Here is a 24699-nt window from a genome sequence, read left to right as displayed (position 1 = left end):
AAGGATTGACTGTGGCAATTGTACAAATCATACAGCAGCCATTCAGCAGTCCAGAAAGATGTTGCAGCATCCTGTATGTCCCAGCAGCACAATGTAAGTGATTTCATGCCTCAAGACCAGACCTCTTTTAAGGAGAAGCAAAAAAATGAAAATTTGTTTGTCCAAGCATAGGAGAAAAGTGCTTTCAAGGTGTCAAGATGCACAGATCGTATTAGAAAAAGCTGCATGGCAAAAGGCGTACAGCTAAGGTATACTGTATCCAATACTTATGGAACCTGAACAGAGTGGACAGTTTTCTCCGAAGAGCCATCATAAGTACCCCTTCTTCTCGTTCATCAATTATGTGAACACACATTACATTTCTACGTGCTAAATGCTGTAACGCAACGTAAGTTTTAAATACATGACTGTGTGTCTCCTTCAAGCTGGATCAGCTGCTCCGGAATGCCCAACAATGCGAGGCTCCACCACAACTGCATTTTGGATGCACGTATTTCCTTGTTGGAGACAGCAGTTGCCTAAGAGCTACAGCACTTATATCGCTCGTTGGACAACCTGGGTTTTCTGAGTCTCACTGTACGTACAGCCACGTCTGCAGCATGTGGTGGAAGGATAATGTCACCTAGTGTCCTTCAGCTTTTATGCTACACAATCCTGCGGAACGTGCTCAGTGGTGTAGGCGAGCTTGTGGGTTCACAAACACTTAATCATTGGCGGCCGACCCGTCTGTAACGAGTAAAGTCTGATGGCCAGACGGAGGATCTTCGGGAAAGCCCGTTATCTTGTCGTCTGGTTGATCGCACGAAAAAGGACGCTCACCCGAATCACGCTTCGTGACCTCAGCCTTACATGACTCTTGGCGGCTGTCAGCCAAGTGGGGTCCAATGCGCTCCACTTTGAGAGGCTGCAGGGGCTTCGTGGAGACTCCGTAGAACGCCATGTGCGTATTTACCGTGGTTTCGTCGTCTCCCGACGTGCTTCGGGGTCGACCCGAACGCGGCCGAACGTTGAGGTGGCCCTCGCTCTCCCAACGCTGCACCCACAGGTTAACCGCTGTCCATGAAAGACGTAGACGACGCGCAATTTCGCTCTTGTTTTTCACGCCGGCCTGCCAGAGTTCTATTATCTGCCATTTAACCATATCTCCTGTCTCTCGTCGTCCTCTTGGTTTTCCTCGAGGCATGTTAAAACCCCGTCCCGTCCCTAGCGCATAACCTTTCTTTTTTTCGCGAAGCCTAAAAGGTACCGCACATGCAAACTGTGCGGGCGGAGGCACGGAGTGGCCGTATCGTACAGTGCGAAGCTGGGAGGTGCTGATACTTTTTTTTTTCTCTGCCACAGCATTGATTACTTGGAGATCCGAACCGGAACACTGAGGCACATTGTTGTGGTTGATATACTTTTTATTTCTTGCCACGAACAAGGATAGAAATGGGTCTTTCCCACAGTAGTTAATCACATTTGCAACGCCAACGAGCTGAGAGAGACGGAAGTTGCCAGACGAGTGAACCTTTCTTTCTTCCTTTTTTTATTTCGCCTAACATAGCCCTTCTTTTTCATATTCTAGTGCGTTTTTCGCACACGATAAAAAAACGAAACAAAGACAAACTTGATTTTTTCCGTCTTTGCACATCTGGCATGACTTGATTTATATCATACGGTCATTTTTGGGGAGCTTTCGGTAGTTTATTTGTAGACTGCACTCATTTGGAGCTGCGTTTCTGTGGCACTGTAGCATCTCATAACCTCGGCACAACATAGACTGCGTGGTCATTATCCGTTCTATCCGTTCAGCTTCCAGGAATACGCGAGATTGTGGTATCAAAGCACCGTAAAGAAATCAGAGAAACGAAGCCAACGAAGCGACGAGTGGACGCCATGTTTGGTCACATGACGTGCGGACGTTTGGCTGGTTTGGTGTGTGGTACGGTGTGAGGTTTTTGGGCTCGCCTGCAGTGATCTCGGACGCAAGGAAATTTTGTGAGGGCAGCAGATGCACCTCTTGCCAAATTTGCGACTACGTGAGCATTATGCACGAGTGAAACGCTGTCTCGGATCCTCTTGGTCGATACCCAAGGCAGGCCTGTGACAGTACCGGTCCCTGCGGAACTTCTGTTGGGGCAAGGTGAAGGACCTTCCCCGCAGGAAGCGCCCGTGTTGACCAGGCAGTCCTTTTGTTTCGTGCCCTCACGGCTCGTCATCATCCAAAGAGGAAGGCAATGCGTTGGAAACCGCGACGGTGGCAGCCTCGTTTGTGCCTAGGATTATGGCAGGCAGTAGGGGCCATGGAATAAGTGTGTTTGATGGCAAATCTGTAAAACTGGCGGCCTTGAGCGCGCGAGAGAAGGTAGCGATGTCCGAGTACCAATGGTGAGTTGTGTTGCTTCCTGAATGGGCTAAAAAACAAAAAAATGCTCTGTGTACGTTCACACTCTCAATCGTGTACAGATTACACATTCCTAAATACGGCTAAGGGTAGGACGTGTGACCTACAGGTAGAAACGTCGAAAATGTAGGTCAGGTGTCGTCCAGAGTTGTCACTTCTCCAGAAACGTCGGCCCTCGCGCGCAGACGGTGGACGTAAATCTAGACCGCCCACGGCCCTGATCGCACGCAAGTTTCGTGCGTAAGAAAATAAACGCACTCGCAACGCCGCACACGTTTGTAGTAATTAGTAGTAGTAAACTAACGCACACTTGAGAGAGGCAGATATTTAAGAAGCGATGATACATAGGGATTGTTGCCAATCATGCCGTTCTCAAGTTAAAAGCAGCTGTGATTATTGTGCACTAGGAAGAAAGTGAATGGCTATTACATTGAGTTGAATGCTAACTATTGGGCGCCAAACCTTTTCATCCTGGGTCTTTTACAGGGCTTACTCATTGGTGGACTCGTCTCGCGTCTCGACCTTCCTCATTTCCATCTTGCTCATTGTATATGGCAGCTTCAGGTGAGTGTACAAGGGCAACAGAGTCTTCTAGCTTCTATTACTTACATTGTATGCCAGCACAGAATATGCCGAGATAGAGTAAAAGGCTAAAATACTTAGCTTCAAAGCTCGCATTGTCCAGCAGTACGCAATAAAGGTCTGTACTACATGAGAGGGGGGGGGGGCAAATGTCTTTGCATGTTCCCGGGCCACTACAACCTTTCACACTTACACTCGCACGACGCGAGTCAGCATGATGGCATCGGATCCAAAGCTACACAATGGAAGCCGGAATGATATCGTGTATTGCCACATATTCCAGTTTTGATACAAATAACATAGACCAAGGGCTTTACAATTTGTTTACATATAAGAGATAATTGATTATTAATTGATTCAGTTGATTGATTGATTGATTGATTCATTGATTCCTTCAGTTGATCGATGAAGAGATAATTGATGATGTGTAAACATCAGTTGGCATTGCCTCAGAAGATACTGCAAATTGCCACACAGTACCTGACGCGCCATTTAAGCCGCGTCATCAGTATCGTCGTCATTATAATGTTCGACTTAATCTGGGCAGTATTGTCGCTGATGATCACTTTTTGTAAAAATCGGAGTGGTATATACTTCGCTATATCAGTAGTTCATAGTTGGGGTTTCAAAACATCGGACTTCAAGGTTGCTCCACTTGAGCCTTATCTTGTGCTGTTTGTTTTGTGATCCGGCCATCTGTGTTTCCTCCATGCTTAGCGACATGTTGCCATTGGGTTGCCTCCATCATAGGCAAGCCTGAGTGATGGGCAAAGACACGTAAACAAAACACACCGTGATGGCTCAGTGGAGCCATTGATGGTGTTATGTTTTGTTTACGTGTCTTCGCCCATTGCTCACACTTGCCTATCATGGAGTTTATCCACCAGCTAGCCTTGCATCTATGCCATTCTGTCTATGTTGCCATTGACAAGTTCCATTGCTTTCGCTTTGCAAAATTTCATCTTGTTATGTGAAAAATATGTTTGTTTCTGTACATATAAGTCAGAGGTTGTTCACTGATAGTAGCATTCAAAAGTGCAACAGCTTACATAGACCTCCCTGTATAATTGGTCAAACAATATACTGATTTCACTAGAAGTTATACTAGAATATACTAGAAATAATTAATACAAAACCAGTTGGAAGAAACACGACCTAGTGCTCAGTCAGGAATTTTCCCAACATCCCACTCCCCACCCCCAAAAAGATCTGGCAACACCCCCCACCCCCACCCCCGAGATGAAAACCCTGGGAATGTCCATGTGCACCGTAACGTGCATCATTATGGCCTATTAATTTTTTTTTTTACGAGAAGGAAGGTTAAAAAACCTTGTTCCTTCAAAACTACTGGTGCTTTTAGAAAGCAATCTAAACCATGACTGTGGAAACACAACATAGTTTTGTATAGTTTTGTGACAGGGTTTATACAATTTGCGAGCACAAAACATATTAAAACAAGATGGGGGGGGGATATGTTTATTAAGAAAAAGAAAGGAAAGGTAAAACAAGAAAGGTATTAAAATCGATTGTGAAATTTTCCTGGTCAGCTGCTATACTTTTCTCGCGAGCAACGTCTTGGGCCACGCCGCGTAGGTGCATACGATGAATACGCACCAGATTTTACTGCTTAAACGAGATTGTCTTGTGAGCTTCCTTGGGAGCCAACTTTCTCCATATTTTTCAGGTCCTTGAACATGGAACAAGAAGCAAAACAAAAAGAGAAAGACCACAATGGTCAGGCTGTGGACAACAGTGAGTGGTTTTCTTATGGGAATTATGGGAATTTCAGTGTAGGATGCGTGTTTAGGATTACTAGATGTTACTGTCAGGTACATTTTACGATTTGGCTGCAGCAAGCCTGATCTGCACCATTGTGTTTCAATACATCCATCAGCATCCGTCCGTCTGTCAGCATCAGTCCGTCTGTGAACCGACGGAAGACCCTTTGGAAGCGACGGACGCACGGGCTCGTAGAGTTCAATTTTTGGACAGAGCGACGTAAGGAATGTCGGTCGATGTCCTGGCAACCATGCCGTGTGCGTTTTCATCTTCTGTAGCCTCTCTTTTTGGTCGGCTGTTACTGGATTGCGAGCCGTATCTCGCAAAACAGCATCGCAAAGGTGCGGACGTGACTTGGAAACCCATGCGTCGGTCACACACAGAGGTGGGCGTTTGTCCTCACGAGCCTCGCCCTCACCTCAATTTTCTGGGAGAAAAATTTTCCTCACCTCACCTCAAAAAATGGTTTGAAACTTTTCCTCACCTCACTTCACCTCAAAGGAGTTTTTCAAAATTTTCCTCACCTCACCTCAATTTTTTTCAAAATTTTCTTCACCTCACCTCAATTTTTTCGAAATTTTCCTCACCTCACCTCATTTTTTTTCAAGCTATCTGTGTATTCGATGTGACGTTCGCAGGGATTGAAGAATCTTCATCAAGTACAGTCGCGTTGGCTTTGAGTGACTGCCAATGAACTCGTGAAATTGCTTATAGCTTAAAGCTGGCAGATTTGGCCTAATCAATAACAGAAAACGCTTCGTGGAATGATTGTTATACGCGTAAAAGTTGCGTGTATCACCGGTGAGAGAGGAGGACAGTCCCCGCCCAGGTGAGAGACGCAAGCTGCAAAAAGAAGGAAGTATATCCCGTGTACGCGCGGAAAAAGTTTTCATAAAGTGCGCGTTCATAAAGTTTTCCTCACCTCACCTCAAAATTTTTTTTTGAAGATGCTCCTCACCTCACCTCAAACATCACCAGAAAAACTGGCCCTCACCTCACCTCAAATATCGTGAGGTGAGGGTGAGGAAACCCTCACCCTCGCATGCCCTCGTCAGGGTGCCCACCTTTGGTCGCACACAGACGGTGACAGGCGGATGTGTTGGAACACAATCATGCGGACTGCACTTGAGCTCTGGCCTGGGTGCATCAGTAGCACAAGGAGCGTGCATTGCGTGGCAGTTACAACATGTAACTTTTTTGTTTTTCTTTTTCTGTTCTTCCAGATGTGCAGACACTGGATACAGTGCAGGCACTGTGCCTTCCACTGGGGGCCTCCATATCACTGCTCATCATGTTCTTCTTCTTTGATTCGATGCAGATGCTCTTTGCCATCTGCACTGCAAGTAAGGCAAATAACAGCTGCAGGTAACGCAAAGCAAATGGAGTCTCCAACATAGACCTCTCCATGTTTCAGTAATAGCCACCATAGCATTGGCGTTCTTGCTGCTTCCCATGTGTCAGTACCTCATACGACCTTGTTCCACCGGCAACAAGTGAGTCTTATTGGAGCAGCTCATTAGGGGCCCAGTTCTTTAAACACTGCCTGCCGATGCGCAGGATCTCGTTTGGTATGTGCGGGCGGTTTACTGCGGCCGAGCTTGTGTCCTTCTCCCTCTCCGTGACGATTGTCTGCATCTGGGTGGTAACTGGACACTGGTTGCTGATGGATGGTGAGGATTTTCGAGGATTTCTCGCGGTTGTTGTTGTTGTGGCAGGAGCGTAGAACGCCGAAATGAACGTGTGTGCCATGTGCATGCTAAAGGATAATAATGTGATAACTTTCAGCTTCCTGTGGGTAAGTGTAACAGCCTTGATCTTAGAAGTGTGCGTTTTGGGCACGACCTACTAGATTATAGCGACCATGTTATAGTCGGCAACTCCTATTGGTCCGCACGCTATTCGATAGGCCGTCCGCACTATCTGCAAGGGACGCTACGCATCGGCCCGCGAGAACTCCTTCGTGATTGGACGTAGGAATTTTGAACATGCAGAAGTGGGCATTTGACCGTAGCAGACGACTGCAACCGTTCCCATGAATACTCGTAGAATTACGACGATAACCAGTTTACAACTTTAGAAGGAATGCATGTCCTGTGGGATGTGCAACGCTTGTGCAAAAATTTTAAGGTAAGCCGAAGCACACGGTATTATAGCAATTGAGGAAGCAATAAACTGGTCGATGAGTAGCGCCACCGCTAGCCTAAAAGCGTCGTTATAATCTAGTAGGTCGTGGTCGAGGAGCAGATTGCCGCAACAGACAGTCTTTCTTGTTCCCAGCCATGGGTATGGGGCTCTGTGTCGCATTCATAGCGTTCGTCCGCCTTCCAAGCCTCAAGGTATCAACGCTCTTGCTCACGGGGCTCCTTGTGTACGACGTATTCTGGGTGAGTGAGACCCCCCTGCAAGCATTCTATGTCTGTACATCTCAAACCAGAGTTAACTGGAACGCCGCTTCGACCGGCGGAGCGGGAAGAGAGCCTCCCTTTTTTTGTATTTTATTTTGTTTGTTGTATTTGCATGTCAGTGCGATAACAGCACCACGTTCGTGCGATATCGGCCATACATGCATCGTTGCAAACCCAAACAAACGTTACGATGCTAATCAGAACTGAGGGTAATGCAGAGTTAACAGCTCATGGCAAGGCGGACACCCCCGCAGCACAAGTGGGACAGTTGAAACACTGTTTCTCTCTATTTCTCCTAAGCACCGCTAGGGTGGCTCTACTCCCTCCCCACTGGCCGAAGCGGTGTTCCAGTTAACTCTGCTTTGAGCTGTACATCCATGACTGTTTTGATGATTTTGATTGTCTGCACACTGTACTTGTTGTGGACAGACAGGCTTATGGAGTGAAAACTATCCTGTGTTGTGCAGGTGTTCTTTTCGTCGTACATCTTCAACGCTAATGTGATGGTGAAGGTTGCAACAAGGCCAGCAGACAACCCCGTACGTATGACCCGCATGATGTGTCTGGTTTCGTGGCTTTTCCCTGGTTCGCAGTCATCTTTCTCTATATTTCCAACACTGTGTGGACGTGACATTGCGTTAGTAACACAAGCTTTGCTCTAGTGACATAGACTTCATTTAAACGCTACTAACTTCATGTAAACTTGCCGGCTGACACACTTTGCATTGTGATCGAAACTTGCACTGCTGTAGTCACATGTTGCACTATGAGATTGAAGAAAGTTTTTTTTGCAGAAAAGCATTGTCGTCTCACAGCCACATTGAGTGTGCGGTAGCTGTATTGATATCTGATTGACGTCTTTGCAAATAGACAGCTTATGTATCAAGCGTGATTGTGTTACTTCCCTGAAGGTTTGATTTTGCAAACTCAAATAGTTTCATCATAGTCTGTGCAATGTAGCGCTTCATAGGTGGTCGTTATTTGCCTTTGCATCTTTTTTTACCTTATTTACAGTTTTGCCTTAATTTATTTTACATTATTATTTTAGGTCGGTATGGTAGCAAAAAAGCTACATTTGGGAAGCATGGTACGAGAAGCCCCCAAACTCTCTCTGCCAGGAAAGCTGGTTTTTCCAAGGTTAGTAGAATGTTCTGCATGTAAAATTCACACACACACACAAAAAAAAAAAAAAACTACTCGAAATCGCCACTCCCTTGTGACACACTATTATATGCTTTATCAGAATTCACAACATGTTCTAAGACTGACATGCTGAACTAAATGTATTTAAAGACACTGACGTCTGCCTCCCTTTGTTGCAGCGTTCACAACAGTGGCCATTTTTCTATGCTGGGGCTCGGAGACATTGTGAGTTATGACGATGTGTTTGTTCAGTCTCTAAAACTAATGGTGATGCAGGTAATCCCTGGTCTCCTTTTGTGCTTCGTGCTTCGATATGACGCCTATAAGAAAGCGCAGCTCTGCTCGGCGGAGACTGGATTGCCACCCCCCAACCACTTGAACAAGATCTCTTACTTCCATTGCTCCCTCATTGGGTATTTCCTTGGTGAGATGGGTATTTGGTATGGGGATTGGGTATTTCCTTGGTGGTTTCACCTTTTTGTGCTCTCTCAATGCCGACTAGATAAACAAAGTCTGATCGCTTAAACGACGTGGCATACCTACATAGCCATTCCTGTCCTCCAATCACAACTATGCTTTTGGGGGCCGTAGCTATGGAGACGAGCTGCCATCAGCCACATTGGTAGTCACTGGTAGCCATAGGAAGACTGTATTTGAAACAGGTTGAAATATGTTTGATAGGCTGAGGCAGACGACATCCCAACTTTTTATGTTTAGCGTGTTTGAAATTGATTGGCTGAAGCAGACGACATCCGAACTTTTTATGTTTAGCATGAGAGACCACAAAAAGTGTGTGTTTAGAATTGATTGGCTGTAGCAGACGACATTCTGACTTTATATATGTCCACGTGGCGAATGAGTGAGAGGAGCCATTAAGCAGGCTTTGCATATCTAGGTGACATTACCTGTGTTCTGTGACTGATTGAGATTCTGTGCTGTAGGGCTGCTAACGGCGACTGTGTCTTCAGAAGTGTTCAAGGCAGCACAGCCTGCTCTGCTCTACCTGGTGCCCTTCACACTGCTGCCTCTGCTTACCATGGCTTACCTAAAGGTACCCAAGATTTCATAATTTACTTGCATCGACATGCAAGACAATAAAATTACAATGAAAACCTTGTGACCAGTGCCGGATTTACAGTGGCAGGAGCCTCTGGGCATTGTGTTGCTGGGGCCTATCTGTGCCAGTGCTGTGCATGGTGGTTCTTATGAATCCAAAGTTTTAAATTCAATATGACTAGGGCTTGACTTTTTAGGGTTATACCCAATTATGCCCGATATTTACCCCCCAATTCAAAGCAGCGAATATGGTTTAACCTGTTATTTTGCTGAAAATTGCTGGACCAGGGGGATCCGAAGTCATCACAACTTCCACATAACTTTAGAAACTGTGTTGCATATGCATAAATATGCTCATACAAACTACAGAGACCCTGCTGCCACTTAGATGCATGAAATAAATATTGATACTCTGTGTCTACTGGTTTGTCATGTATTATTCCGAGCAAACTGAAGATTTACGCTTGATTCAATCTGATTCAACTAGAATTGGTTTGAATTAGGTTCAGTTCAACCCGATTACACCCAAATCATTGAAGCAAAATTTGACCTGATATCTACCCTCCGATGTTGCTGAAAAATATAACCCCAAAAAGTCAGGCCCTAAGTATTACCTACCCATATAACTGTGTGATATATCATATGTTGACGTACGCAAACAATAAATTACGACACAAGATACTCTGTTCATTTTACTTGCTGTTGTCGAAAGTACTAAATCACTCAACATGAGTGATGGACGCGGGGATGCACGGACGAAACGACAGACACAGACATGTCCGTGTCTCCCTGCTATTCATCAGTCATGTTCAGTTACCACCAACACGCTCTTCTTATTGTACTGTAATTCACTTACTTCAACTTATTTCAAGTTCACGCCAAATTCAGAACGTTGTGTCAGTTCATGCCAAATTTCAAACGACGACTATTCCCACATGGGTATCTGTCTTTTGCCGTAACGTCTAGGTACTCTTCTAGGTACTCGTCACGGTACAGGGACAGTCTCTTAACGTATTTACTTGCATATTGGACGCACCCACGTATTGAACACCCCTACCACCCCAACCTTGAGCGCCGAAATGCTGGTACTTTTTTTCTTCCCTGCACATTAAACGCACTCCGACTTTAGTCGCGTGGCCGGATCGTCTTGCACGGTGCCAGCCAGCTTATCGTGCTTGCGTGGCCGCTCGTATCGAGCAGTCGACAAGAATGAGTGCCTGGCGCCAGAGTAAAAGATGTGCGTCTTATACACGAGTAAATGCAGTATGTGCTATTAGTTTTATTTTGTTGTAGAACAAAAATTTTACTCTACTTGTATAAGGGTTTGAAAGAGCTAACGTTTCTGAGACATGGACTTTGGGAAGGTGGTGGTCCCTGGGCACCCTTCATTAAATCTGGCACTGTTTGTGATAGAGACACTTCCTGAGTATACACGTACTGAAGCCATTGTGTTGCACACGTAGGGTGACCTGAGGCGCATGTGGAGCGAGCCGTTCAGCGTCGCTTTGCCTTCGAAACACCAGGACGTCTGACGCTTACGTGGGCCAGCACAGCTGCCGTATCACAAGGCTGTGTCACAACTGTGTACATACGGGCTTGAAACATTCCGAGTGAAAACAGGCAGCTGTGTGAAATGCATTTGTTGACTGACAGCGTGTGTGGTTAATCGACGGAAGACTCTGTTGGCCATGGGGTTGGTGAGCACTGCAGTGTCAAGGGACAAGTTTAGGGCCTGTCTTCCCTGACTGTTTTTAATTGATCGAGGTACTTTTCGTGGGGCGTTAACTTATTGGGGTGCTGAACTCATCTGTGCCAACAGTGTGGGGCACATCATCATTGACTCATTTTGCACTTCAGATGTACTTAGACAGCAAGGTTGCCCGTTGGGGTGAAGCAAACCATTCCTCACAAACTGCATACCATAACTACAACACTTGTGTGCCCCAGCCCATAGGCTGCCAAAGGTACAGAAGTGCTTGCTTATTGCAGGCCATTACTTTCATTTTGTGGTGCATCAGTTATTTTGTGGTATTTAATGAGACCTGTGGCAGCCCCCTTTTAGTGATATATTCACATGCAGAGGAGTATTAAACTTTGTGTGATGGATATGTTCTCTTTCTATTTCATTTCACTGATGGGTTCTAAGGTTTTATCTGGCTGGCTGAGTATTTGGCAATGTGGAGCTTTTCTCATTTTTAAACAACACTTCTTCCTTTTATGAACTTTTTTTGTGTGTTTTGCGACGTCATTTATTCCCGTTTGTTTCCCGCGAGAGTCGTTGCCCCCTGAAGAGAAATTGGATTCGCCTGACAACACTGCACTGCGACGTCACATTTTCTTCAACGCCATATTGTTCCGACTGCCATGGTGACGGTGCCAGGGTCAGTGTGTTGTTGTTAGCTGCTTTCGCAGTCGATCTGTCGCGGCGGAGGCTTTAGATTATTTACCCGCTCGTAATATGCTCGGCAGAAGTAGCATCACGAAATAATTTATCACATTCGGGAAACTTAGTGAATTCACTGACATGAGCGCCGTGAAGAACTCAACCGCAGCTTCAAATGCTCCGAACAGTAAGAAGCGGTCGGGAGGATTTCTTCGGCAGGCAAAGTCTCGGAAAGATCATCCAACGGACCTAGAACCGGTAACGGAAGAGGAGCTATTTAAAAAAGACGTTATATCGCCTGACGATGTGCTCCGCCTGCAGAAGATCACAGAAAGTGAGTGGCTCGTGTACTTTTGATTAAGCTTTCTGGGTATACTCTCGTTAAGTACTGCGAGTTACTACATGATCCCCTCTGTATAGTGTTTCCTCCGTGTTATTTGTGTTCGGAATTTGCGCAGTCGTGGTGCTTAATTCGTTAAAATTGTCCGTAGCTGCATGCTGCTGGGCAATCGATCAGCTGACTTCCGTTCACATGATTTCAATGAATTTGCTTGAGCCAGCAGTATTCAAGACTGCGACCGCTCTTTACGTGTGCGTATCACATTACCCCCCCACGTAGAGTAATCATGACAACATGTGCAAGATGTTTATCGCCCGAACGTGCCTTCCTCCTAGTAACTCAAGTCGTGCGGTGACCTATATTTAAAGCGCTCTTTTTGCAGATTACTTGTGCTCGCCCGAGGCGAACGTGTATGACATTGACTTCACACGATTTAAGATCCGGGACATGGAGAGTGGCACGGTGCTGTTCGAGATAGCAAAGCCACCTCCCCCAGGTGAGTCACTTTGAGGAGCATCCTGTGTTCAGGTGGAATGATTAGAATATCAGGGTGGGAAACACAATAGACAATTACGAAATGGCCATGATTAAGCGACACGTATAACGCGTAAAACACAATCACAAGACCACTTCATCGAAGTCGGTCATGAGACATAAAAATAAGGCAGGGCTTTGACAACAGCAGGAGTTCAGCTACCGAACTTGTTAGTAACATGCAAAAATACTGTCTTTCACAAATTGACTGCTCTATGCAGATTTTTGTGAAACTTACATCTACCTCTTTCTGAATGATGCTAGTGCTGCATCGGTTTAGGCCATTCAGGACATTTTCTGCACCTATTCCGATTCTTCCCAATTATTACTATAACCCAACGATTACTGTGTGGGTTGGTTGGCGCGACCACATTGACGGTGCGGATCGTGACATCATTTTGTTGTTTTTATGTGTGTGTGTGTTCACGCACGTGTGCGTCACAAGAACCCAGCCACCCCCTTGACGAGTCCAGCACTGCTGCCCTCTTTGCCTGGCAGGCGAGCGCGTATCGGAGCCGGGTCATGAGAACGAGGGATTGGTCAGAAGTGAAGGCGACACTACACGTGCTAATACTTGAAGGTTGTTTGAACAGTTCTTGACAGCAAGAAATGTCTTTTAGGATAGGAAAAAAACAAGAGAGTCGTATAAGGGACAATGGTGGGTGTGCCAGGCCATAAAGGAGAGCTTATGCAAGTGCAGTCGCTGAAGCGTGCCCTCATGTATCGGCATAGTCGAACAGCAGCCTTTTCTTGGGTGCTACTGTCCTATTTTTCGGAGATTATTTAGTGCTGCTGTTCCGAGATGGCGACGTAGTATGTTGTGGCTATGATCTAACACATTTGGAGGTTGTCCACCATAATTGTTCCCTTGGAGTCCGGATAAGATATGATTTTTGATGTAGTATTTACAAGTTTTCAAAATTAATCAAATTAATGTAATTTATTTTATTTGTTAATTCAGTTAACAGTATACCACTTCAATGGAAAGAGCCACGTCAATTTTTTAATTTCTGTACGCATATCAAAAAGAATGTTTCAAGAGAGCTACGAGGGTCCAAATCTGAAATGCATTCCCCACTCCATGAGGGTGTTGCTCTTGCAGTGCTCCCTGGTGGAGAGTCATTGCACTTTCATTGCCTTGAACTGCATTTTCTGGTGCATCATGGCCATAGAAACCTCATCTGAACTCATTGCATTCACAAATTCAGCTTTCATTGCATTCATAAATCTCAGAGGGTCTGAGTAGTTATTGCCTACTTGCACTGCTTTCCAACCTTGGTGCTTGTGCTCCACTGTAAGAAGAAGCGACACTTACCACTAGCCTTGCGCCGTTAGGTTCTGGATTTTCTGTGATGGAGGCTGTTCTTGGTGGTCACACCTCGTGGGTCCACTTTCGCGATAGAGCGTGGTGGAGTAAACGCTCCTCAAGTACCACACACTCATGTTGCTGTCATGTCTCACGTACGAGAGGCCACGATTGTCGAGGGTCCGTACAGTGCTGTTCTCTGTATTCTATAGCATCATTTGGATCAAGGATTTCTTCAATTTTCAAAGTATGGGCAATTAGCCTGAGGCTTAGAAAACATTCTACAGCAAAATCATTGTACAGTGGGTCCTTTACAGGGGATGGCATCTCACTGTCGATACTGAAACATACATGGTGGGTGCTTTAAAATATCAGTCACATTTTTCTGCAAGATGCGATACCTCCTTGATTCACAGACTTCTTCTGCCTTAGAGTAAAGAATTTACGCCAGAGAAAGCTACGAAAAAATTGTGGTTACCAAGCACTGTGTAACAAAATAAATACGACCACGCAAACTTTCGCCTCCATCCATCGGTATAGCGCATAGGAAATGCGTGAGGACGAAAGTTCGCGTGGCTGTATTTATTTTGTTACACAGTGGCTGGTAACCACGATTTTTTCGTAGGTTTCCCTGGCGTAAATTATTCAGTGGCAGCAGAAGTCTGTCTGTCAAGTAGGTAAAATGTCACGCACGAAAATGTGACTGACCTTTTGTAGCACCCATCCTGTAGTTTGCATACAAATATGCATGAACTTAAGAGACACCCTGCATATTAGAATGCAGTGTATTGAATGTTGCTTGCATTGTCTTAAGCATCCACAACATCTGAAGAGGAAGTAACAGCCGAATGGCAGGATCCCAATGCGGGACGGTTCGTTCGCTACCAGTTCACACCACAGTTCCTCAAGCTCAAGACAGTAGGGGCCACGTAAGTGCATTGTAACTTATGTAGCGAAGATGACGGTGCAAGATGGGATGCGTGCGATAATGCAGGGTGGAGTTCACAGTCGGGGAGCAGCCCGTGAACAAGTTCCGCATGATAGAGCGTCACTTCTTTCGAGAGAAACTGCTCAAGACATTCGACTTTGAGTTTGGATTCTGTATTCCAAACAGCAAAAACAGCTGCGAGCACATCTACGAGTTCCCTAGCCTCCCTCAAGAACTATGTAAGTTGGCACGCCTACGTTATTTATAGAGCCTGAAGTTTTGGGGTTTAACCCGTTTCTTCCCCGGCAAATTACCCTCACTGAGACGTCTGTAGGAATGCACACTAACTTGTTTGACAGCAAATGCAGTTAAATCACCTGTACCAAACCAGTACAGTTAGTTCGAGGAACTGAGCATGATATCTTGCAGCATACTGGAAGTTTTTCCACCCGAACTTGCATGAATTTAGAGCACATTTTTATTTACCTGATTTTAACCCCCCCCCCCCCCCCCCCCCCGAAATAAAAAGGAATTTTTAGAAAAAATATTTCCTGAAAAACTTCAGGCTCTAGTTCTTTACTTGTATTAATTTACTTTTATTGTCACTAGTTATCCACAGGGTAGAGTATTGCCTCTGGTGATAGTCATCACCATCACCAACATAAAGTTGTTGTTACTAATTACTTAAATTTACTATTACTATCTACTCACGGGGTAGATGGGGCTATTGGGGTGCAGTAGTGCCCCTGGCAATGAAACGCATCCATCATCACCAAAAATGAAGTTGTTACTATTATATTACTAGTATTATTTACTTATTTATGAAAACTGTGCCATTCTGTTTCAGGTGAAGAGATGATAAACAACCCGTTTGAGACGCGCTCGGACAGCTTCTATTTTGTGGATGATAAGTTAATCATGCACAACAAGGCTGATTACGCCTACAATGGTGGGGGCTCCCAACAATCTTAGTCAACAACAACAACAAAAAGCCTTCGAGTGCTTGTAACTTTACCCAAGCTGTACATACGCACCACATTTTTCGCTTCTGAAGCACCCTAGCTGTATGGTGACCCGGTAGTGCACACTGCCAGTAAGTTTCCAATAAAGCTTACAAACCTCTCTGCAAGACATTTTGCACCGCAGTACTGGTGTGGACAGTATTTTATTTAAGACAATTCCACGGGTCAATAAATATAATATCGATATACATATGTGCGCCTTCATATATAAGGTAGGTGGCATAAATAGATATCTGCTGCCTTTATGAGATGCCTAGATCGGCTGACGACTAGCTACCCAGTGCAAGCTGAGGCGTATATGGAATGTATTGTGCACCAGCCAGCACTGTTAATATATGGGAAGATAAATAGGTGCCCTGGAGTTCCAAGGCGTCGGATTAGAGATTGACAATCGAGTCCACGCGGTCGGGAGTGGAACCTTCCGGCGTGGTGTCCCTGCTGGTCGTTGCGCGGAGCTTCTCCTGCATCTGACTCAGCATCTCCTGCATGCGGCGGATCTGGACGCAGAGCAATAAAATTGGTTCCCTGCAAACGTCTCGGGCTTACGTGGTTTACCTCTTCGTCCTTGATTTGGAGCAGACGGTCAGCCTCTCCGATACCGTCGTACGTGGGTCCCATGTCTTTTCTGCGGAGGGCGAGGGGGATTTACGGAGGATTTCTGGATTGCGGAGGGTGCACTTACCCTCTCTCGTGGGCCGCTTGTTGAGAAATCTTCTGGATGTACTGCGCACGATAGTTTTCGTAATGCACATCTCTGGTCACTTCTTTGAGGTCTTGCATGTGGGTGCTGAAATGCAAAGATGACTCAACATTTGTTTTTTAAAGGATAGTTTGAGGGTGAATAAAAAGTTTCGACATTTGCAACACAAAAAGGATATGCTCTCTCTAAAGTTCATTGCCTAGCGTACCACATTTATCCGAATGGCATTTTTCTTCCCCCAATCGTGTAGGACTGTGTAAAATGTGGCCATTATATGTAATACATCACGCTACTGGAGACAGCATCTATGGTACACAGTAGTATAGCGTGTGTCATGCCATGCTGTGGACCATTTTTGTGCAGTAGGTCAGTCATATTGACAATGACCATTGGACATTAGCCTCATGAGAGAGGTGGTGAGAGGAGTGGTTATGACTAGGGCTTTTAAGAGACAAAGGAGATGTGACACAGTGCTGTGGCCATTCTCTTAGACATGTGGGTTACTAACAACAATCTGGCTACATAGTGGCTGCGTAAAAGTGATGCAATGAAGAATCATGGATGGCTCAGATGGCTGTCCAAACAAACAGATTTGTTTACACACAGAGACCCTCGAGAATATCAAACACAGCACTCTACTGCATCATTCTTTGTTGCATCATTATATTGGTTCTCAGTCTGTTACAGAAACATCACATGTAGAAAAGGTGAAGCGCTTATCAGCTCAATGCCAAGATACAGTGGTTTTTGCTTATCACGTATCTGTAAAGGTAATGATTTTCGAAAAAGAAAATAATCAGAATTCTGTATCAGAAATCAGTGTTGCACACGGATAGGCAGGACATGAACGAAGAAACACACGGGACAGTGCCTCACAGTATCAGTGTTTCATCGTTCTTGTATAGTCTATCCGTGCAGCACCCTTTCCAACTGAGTCATGAACCAACTAGCCAAATCTGCATCGCTAATGGAATGTGATTGTTCTATTGCATTATATGCAGTGATTGAAGTCACACGACAGATGGCAGCAGTGCAACTAAAAAGCTCATTTATGAGCTTCTAGCTTGGCCTATGATAAGAAAGGTCAGCACTACATGTCCTGTAGCACTGCTTCTCTTTCTTTTCATTCTTTTTCTCCTCTGTGCGGATTGCCTGCACACTAAATTCCAAGTGTTCCATGTTTTCTCAATTGTTATGGGTAGTTTCCAAGTGCCTTTAAGAATTTTGATAATACCAGATTTCATTTTTCTTTTCTTTGACTGCTCAGTTTCCAAGGAACCTGGAAGGACCTGCTGTTTGAGGTTAAGCATATTGTATTTGTGTTCTTGTACTGATTGGTGTTATGGGTTTCTCATCTTGAACAAACTTCATTTTACACGAAGCACATGAGCAAGTCGTGTTGAAGATGAGGCAGGCTTGCCCAGTTTCCCATCATAATCAGCAAGCCGTACAGACAAAATTTCATAGTAACCTTATGAATTGTGCTGCCCTCTGAGAAAGAAGTAAGAATGAGACGGAGTAGGTGAGCACCGCACTTTCCCTGGTCGTTTGGGAACTGAGGACAAAGTGACATGTGTGCATACTGGGTAATAAAATGCATGCGCAACCGGAATTTTTCCATTAAACCTGGACGGTAAAAAAATATCTCTGGCCTTTCTGGTTTAAACCGAAAACGCGGATCCCTACTCGTGTCCTGCGCTGTTTCTCCGTTTGATTTTGGGGCCATTCAGATAAATCTGGTAGAGGAAGACAGGCAAAGGCATCTACCTGAAGAGACCAAGGATTATTCTGCCGTTGTAGGGCAGCGAGGGAGAGAAAAAAAGAGCATGGTCACCGCAAGGTGCCAGCCAAGGGTGCCTTCCCTGCATCCCACCTTCTTTACCCACCTAATAAGAAAGGTCCGCAACTTGAGGAAATCGCTATGTTTTGGGTTCTCCACTAGACAGAAAAGAATCAGGTTAATAAGACGTCCTGGGGCGCACGAGAGAGAGGGGAGTCACCTTCGACAATGCCCCACGGGTAGAGGCGCCCTCGGACACGCCTCCCATTCGCCTCCACCACCTGGCTACTAGATATGACTGCAAAGGGAATGCTGCCCTGCAGCAATGAAAAAAATAATGAATCAGGCACAGCAGAAGACAGAAAGGTGGTATACATTGTTTTACAGCCTCTGTCAGACTTAGCTGTGACGCATGAGCACGTGGCAGGCACTGCAGTGTATTGCCCGGGAGTTTGAAATAATTTTAGTGAGACTTAATGTAACTGTCAACTGAACACGTTTTGTCACAAGGCGATGCATGTCTCAGGGGCTAACGCTTCATGCTGTTGCAGTCTGTGTGGACCACGCACTTGCACGTTACGATTAAGTCTGACAGTGGATGTACAGCTTGCTGCAACGTTAACTATAATGTGGTGGTGGCTGGGCACTAAGCAGATCTATGGGTGGAGAGTGTTGTGGGCTATCCCTCTCGTGCTTCGTTGTCGAGAAACAGACGCGCCACTATGAATTGAGGAGGAGGCTTCTTGACAAGCACCCCCAAGCAAGAGTAGGATGGCCCACAACACTCTCTCTCTGTAGTTCTACTTAACGCCGATAAGGTAGCTATCCAATCGGTCCACCAGCCGTCACTGTTTAAAGTTAACATTGGAGCAAGCTGTACATTGACTGAATGCACGTATGTACAGTATATTCCTCACTTTGAGCTCTTTGTCCTGTAGCTTGAGGTCCTCATCTTCGTCGCTGTCGCATTCTGGAAGCTGGTATATGGTCACTTCATTCTCTTCAAGTTCTCGCAAGATCTACGGGTTGCAGAGCTGGATTTAAAATCTGCTTTTCCCGAGACAAATCCTCGGAACTCACCCTCTCTTTGGTAGCCCGCACTTCTGCGGGAGTCAATGTGTCGGCCTTGGCTATGACGGGCACAATGTTCACCTTCTGGTGGAGCCGTTTCATGAACTCTATGTCTAATTGACGTAAACTGAATCCAGTCCCGTAAGTGTTGGAGCTCTTAAAATGCCTTTAGGCGGGTGTATAGTATATGTACATACCCGTGGCCCCATGGAGGGATGAAGTAGAGGCAGCAGTGGACGCGGTTGTCCACAATGTTCTTTCGGTTGAGACCACTCTCATCCTTGAAGAACTGGTTGAACTGCTCGTCGATGTACTTGTCTATGGTGCGCCAGCTGTGCAACACGTTGATATCATCAACATTTTGAAGCAGCACACTGCTGAGTACATTTATATAGGTAAGATTATGCCGGCTACAGCATGCGCTCAAGACCGATGCAGACATGCGAGAGTTAATATTAGATTGGTAAGCTTGAAAGAACATGCATGCGCACCATTCCCTAACCGTAAGCTAGCTGTTGCGCGTATTTTGATTTGTCCAAATGTCTCTGTTTGAGCTACGCTTTCACCATATAAAAAGTGTATCGCTTTCAAGGTGCAGTAAATGTACCTTTCTTCGCAGTTCACTGCATCCCCAAATCCAGGGGTGTCAACAACAGTCAGTCTCAAGCGAACTCCCTTCTCTTCTATCTCCATGGTCTTCTTTTCAATGTTCACTGTTCTGTCCACTTTTTCTGCAGAGTGCATATACACATTGGCAGCACAAACATGCACTAGTTGCTACTGCCCTCCGCGAGGGCTGTTAAGTTGTTAGGTAACTATAATTGGTCCCATCACATCTATTTAATGACGCTCTATGGGCAGAATTTAAATGTTTAGCCACTTTAAAGGCCCCTAACATGAGTAATTCAGGAATACCTCAATTATGTATGATGAGACTGAGACGTATCACTAGCATTTAGTGTTCACATACTGCATGTGACCATATAATTACTTTCAAGGACACATAACCGTAATTTGACTCTACCAACCAGGGGCAGATCGGGAGGTCCAGACGCCCTGACAACCAACACTGCATTGACTACATGTCTGAACCGTGAAGGTACTGGAACGGTGTCTCACATTTAAAGAGACACTAGAATTTCGAAGTTTTTCCACTACTTACCTTCTGCAGTAGGTATTTTCCTGTCTTGGTATAAGTCCGTCAAAAAAAGGCTATTGATCAAAGTCGACTTCCCCAGACCAGACTCTCCTGTTTGGCAAAAATGTGCTCTCAGCCATGCCCTCAGCAACATCTGCGAGCCAATCATCCAATTGTCCCACAAAGCCTACTCACCAACCACCATGAGTGTGAAATCAAACCCTCTCTTCACAGATTTTCGATGCACCTGCTCAGGAAGTGTTGCGAAGCCAATTTCGCCCTGGAAATAGGAATTCAAATATCTTTGCTATACGAACACACAAAAAGAAAGAAAAAAAAAAAAGAAGGAAAAGTGGAGGTAAAAGCAACTGCGTGAAGTGGCTCAAGCGCAGTTAAATTCAATCACGCTGAGATGTTCGTATAATCCCAATGCAATGAAGCGGTAGTTCACATGCACTTGTATTCTAATTCAACGATGCTGCTGTTTACACTTGCCTCTGACGGGCACGGAGAATGTCGCAGGTCTGTGCTCGGCATTCTGGAGGGTCGCTGTGTGTTTTGAAATGTTTCAACAACTGCCCATGACCAGCAGTTTCGGACCAATCACGTTCACGACGAAAAGTGGCACATTGTTTTGTTATGACAGCTCCTGCTAAATGGCGGACGTCTTCCCCGCAATGCTCCGGAGCACAGAGGGAGGGAGGAAGGGGAGGCAGCGGCGCCTGCGCCAAGCGGGCCAAGCCCGCGATTTTATTCTGCCTCTAGCAAGACTTTTGGAAACATTTTAGGAAAGGGATCGGGCACCATACAAGACAGTAAAGTCAGTACAGTCGCTAAGCTACCAGTGACTCCTTGTGAAGTTTGCCCAGAAGGCAAGATTTTTCCTAATATTTTATTGAAGGTGTTCCCGTCATTATGTCAAAAAATTAATTATTTAGTCTAGTCTTTTTGTGCAACAAAATGTATGAGTATCTGAGTCCCATTTCTTTTCTACGCGAGCCTCGGCTGCTCGCCACAAATGACGCTGCGGTGCTGGCGTTTCAGATGCGCGCGCGTTGTTTATGTGAGGATTTTCATGGATTGCTACTGAAGCTGTTCGTAGGTAGGATTCCCATACCTTAACCTTTCCAAGAATCTTGACTGTCGCACACGAAAGAAGCGCTCGCCCTGCTACAAACGCTTGGGCTTTCCTGAATGTGAACCAGATTTTAACACATGAGCACGACCACGACTCGTGGAACAGTGCGAAGAAAGAACTGCCCTGTAAAAACCTACTATGGTATTCTGCGTGACGTGTGGCGGAGGAAACTTCGAAGAAATCGCAGGGCACTTTTACTGCGCTGAGTGCAATACACAGAGCCAGGAGCTGCGCGTTGAGGAACTCGAAGAAAACTTTTCGGACCAGCCGTCATTCGGGCACGGTACGCATACGCCGAAGAAGCGTGGTCGTGGCGTTGACGACGTCAAGCGAGAAGAGGTGTTTTCTCACGAAATATTTAGTGACGTGTTGTTGGCGCAGCTCGACGTATTAGAAAAACTCGGAGCATCGCCGCTGCTCCGGGAAGTGGTGCGGACGTTGTGGCTTACATTCCTACATCGGTGTGAACTAGCCTTTTTGAGCCAGAACCCGGATGAAGATATAGCCCCTCGTTTGGGCGCTACCAATCACCAGCGAGACCTTCTGCTTTCGTTGAAACGGGAACCACGAGAGAACATTCGCTGTGCCCTTCGGGCCCTTGGCATCCGAACTCGGGTCTTCCAGCCTAAGGGCAGACGCTCGCGCACGGCAGACGTGGACTACGACGAAGACAATCCCCCAGATGAAGCTGACGAGGTGAAATTCCCCCTCCCCGTGGTGATATTCCATATCTATTAATTCTGGGAGTATTATTCTACAGGTTCCCGAGGAAGCAAAACCCAAGTTATACTCCGACGGTGCAGCTGAATTTTTGTCCTGGGCTAAAAAGCATGGAGTGAAGACAAACAAGGCACAAATGAACGTCCTTCTGCGCGACGCTTTCCTGGACCTGCGCAAGCTACTCGCTTTCTTGCACTTGGGGTGCCTCGTTGCTCAGGAGCCCATCCTATTGGGCGATCTCCTTTTCTGGGCTGCGCAAGGCCACTTGCCTTATCAGCATCCTTGCACAGGGCACATGTCAGCAGCCTTGCTGCACAGAGCAGCTCCACCAAAGGCACCACAGGTGGGGTTGCGACATTATATCATAGAGCAGCTTAGTGCGTATAATGAATAACATAAAGTAAAGGGAGCGTATTTCCCACATGTGCAGGTGTCTTACGAGGCTGGACGACTGGCGCGCTTCCTCGACTCCCCCAAGGAACTGGACGCACGGCCACTGCAGCCGTTAATAGCCCGTTACGTTCTCGACCTGAATCTTCCGTTGGAAATTTTGGTATTGAGCAGGTGGTTACTGGACAGCTGGCCTATCCTTAATTCGCAACCGTGGACGTCTCGTAAGCCGTTGCGATCCGTCGCATTTCCTGCGGAGGAAGTGCGTGCAACGGCGTTGCTCCTCGTTCTGCTCAAGCTGACGCTCGGCCTCGACGGGGCACGCGAGCAAGAACTGTCGCTCGAGGCTGACAGAATCAACGAGGCTTCGAAGCTGCACCTGTTCTCGTGGCTGCGCTGGGAGAAGCAAGAGAGGCTACGGGCAACAGTGCTCACGGACTGCTGCTTCTTCCCCAAGCTGGGAGACGCTTTCTGCGCAGCTAATTTACCGTCAAGTGCGTCCGACCGGGTCACAGAGGGCAAGGATGCGGCGCTGAGGCAAGGGATGCAATCCTGCCTGGGTAGCCTGCGTCGTAAGGACCATCGCGTCCCGCTTCCACCACCTTCGAGCTTCCCTTTCTCTGCGGACGTAAAGTTACACGATAGGGTGTACCAACGGCAGGACTTCACGCAGGATCATGTGCTGTACTTTTTGGGTGTACCGCTTTGTGGTCACTTGTTTGATGAAGGTAAGACCTCTCTCTCTCTCTCATGTAGCGTGCATTGTTTCTAGTAATAATTGTTTGACTGCAGTTCACGCTGACTACTGGGTCCTGCACAGCAACCAACAATACTCTTTGCTGATCAAGCCCTTTCTGCCAAGGTCGTTTGCTTGGATTCTGAAACTTTTGTCAGCCATTATAGGTTGCAAGTGTGACCACTTGTACCAGGAGATAGTGAGAGTGGAAAAAGCCATCTTCTTCAATAAGACGATCCACAGCAGGTTTCACGAAGGCTGGAAACGAGACAGACTGTACGATGACTTCCTTGAAAAGCTTCGTGCTTCCTTGAAGGAACGACATTGCAGAACTAAAAGTGAAACCAGTGGTAGAGCATCTGATGCTCTACTTTGAGAACTTCAGAAATATTTGTGATGGTGTCACGATGCGGGTCAACTATCACATTAAATGGTGCTTCCATATGTAAATACTATTGAGACATACTGAGAGAGTGAAAACAACGCTGGAGGACAATATGTACGTATGCATACAATGTACGATATGTATGATCATTTAAAATGAGTTACATTTCGGTGAGAACAGAACAAAGGATAAGAAGTGAGGTTGGTGTGTGAATTTCTTTCAGTTGCATGTTTGTGCTTTCGTACCCCACATGCATATTGTTGCTCCCATATGAGAATAGACAAGTTCAGAAAATCCCGGTGCTCTTTGCGCACGCATTGCATTCTGGGCGCTTTCTGAGCAGGGTAACAAAGAATAATCCTTCACATTCCGCTTTCGCTGACCTTGACAGGTCGTGGACAATGGACCGGTGGGGGGGAATCGGAACAGCTTGGAGGCCACCCGTTTATTTCGTATTAGTAAACTCCCACAGTTCAAAGCGGCGCTAAGCACTCTGGGATTTTCTGAACTCGTCTATTCTAAGCTGGAGCTGTAGAGCAAATGACCTGTGGTCCAGCAAAGATTATGAGCGTCTTGCATCGAGCCTCTTGTCCTCTTTGACAAGTGAAAATGGTGGACCATTGAAGTGATAGTCATCCATCCATATAAATTTTATAACAGAATATCAGAGTTGGCATTCATTAGTTTTTACCTGTACTAGCTGTCATTAGCAATCAGTATAGCTTATAATGAGACTGAGGCAACGTAGAATGGATGCTAACAAGAACATAGCAGCAC

General features: G+C 45.9%; 4 protein-coding genes across 5 annotated transcripts; 3 read left to right on the top strand and 1 right to left on the bottom strand.

Annotated features, from left to right (window-relative positions):
* The first annotated feature begins 1646 nt into the window (after positions 1 to 1646).
* Positions 1647 to 11457, top strand: LOC135370885 (signal peptide peptidase-like 3). The gene is made up of 13 exons (XM_064604784.1): positions 1647 to 2370; positions 2873 to 2950; positions 4653 to 4720; positions 5971 to 6090; positions 6162 to 6240; positions 6305 to 6417; positions 7025 to 7131; positions 7620 to 7691; positions 8201 to 8289; positions 8475 to 8520; positions 8572 to 8719; positions 9237 to 9346; positions 10815 to 11457. Exons 1-13 carry the CDS (start codon positions 2267 to 2269, stop codon positions 10881 to 10883), a joined length of 1203 nt encoding a protein of 400 aa, XP_064460854.1. The 5' UTR covers positions 1647 to 2266; the 3' UTR covers positions 10884 to 11457.
* A 232-nt stretch (positions 11458 to 11689) lies between these two features.
* Positions 11690 to 15987, top strand: LOC135370882 (protein unc-119 homolog B-like). The gene is made up of 5 exons (XM_064604781.1): positions 11690 to 12068; positions 12457 to 12570; positions 14729 to 14843; positions 14909 to 15081; positions 15690 to 15987. The coding sequence occupies exons 1-5, from the start codon at positions 11876 to 11878 to the stop codon at positions 15812 to 15814; spliced, it is 720 nt and encodes a 239-aa protein (XP_064460851.1). The 5' UTR covers positions 11690 to 11875; the 3' UTR covers positions 15815 to 15987.
* A 1-nt stretch (position 15988) lies between these two features.
* Positions 15989 to 21363, bottom strand: LOC135370880 (septin-2-like). 2 transcript variants are annotated; one of them, XM_064604778.1, is made up of 13 exons: positions 21049 to 21363; positions 20749 to 20833; positions 20578 to 20664; positions 20023 to 20146; positions 19613 to 19747; positions 19425 to 19542; positions 19262 to 19363; positions 18565 to 18661; positions 18451 to 18502; positions 18332 to 18352; positions 16547 to 16651; positions 16420 to 16489; positions 15989 to 16361 (listed from the first exon to the last, which is right to left on the bottom strand). In XM_064604778.1, exons 1-13 carry the CDS (start codon positions 21088 to 21090, stop codon positions 16242 to 16244), a joined length of 1158 nt encoding a protein of 385 aa, XP_064460848.1. In that variant the 5' UTR covers positions 21091 to 21363; the 3' UTR covers positions 15989 to 16241. The 2 variants fall into 2 exon arrangements, with proteins under 2 accessions (XP_064460848.1, XP_064460849.1); XM_064604779.1 differs by lacking the exon at positions 18332 to 18352 and having other exon boundaries at positions 21049 to 21358.
* Positions 21364 to 21437: 74 nt separating this feature from the next.
* Positions 21438 to 24121, top strand: LOC135370873 (TATA box-binding protein-associated factor RNA polymerase I subunit B-like). Its single transcript, XM_064604760.1, has 4 exons — positions 21438 to 22387; positions 22452 to 22754; positions 22842 to 23529; positions 23594 to 24121. The coding sequence occupies exons 1-4, from the start codon at positions 21830 to 21832 to the stop codon at positions 23911 to 23913; spliced, it is 1869 nt and encodes a 622-aa protein (XP_064460830.1). The 5' UTR covers positions 21438 to 21829; the 3' UTR covers positions 23914 to 24121.
* The last annotated feature ends 578 nt before the right edge of the window (positions 24122 to 24699 follow it).

This window comes from Ornithodoros turicata, chromosome 10, assembly GCF_037126465.1.
Source record: "Ornithodoros turicata isolate Travis chromosome 10, ASM3712646v1, whole genome shotgun sequence".
Lineage (NCBI taxonomy): Eukaryota > Metazoa > Arthropoda > Arachnida > Ixodida > Argasidae > Ornithodoros > Ornithodoros turicata.
The sequence above is the reverse complement of the archived record's forward strand: the minus strand, read 5'-3'. Positions and strand labels throughout refer to the sequence as shown.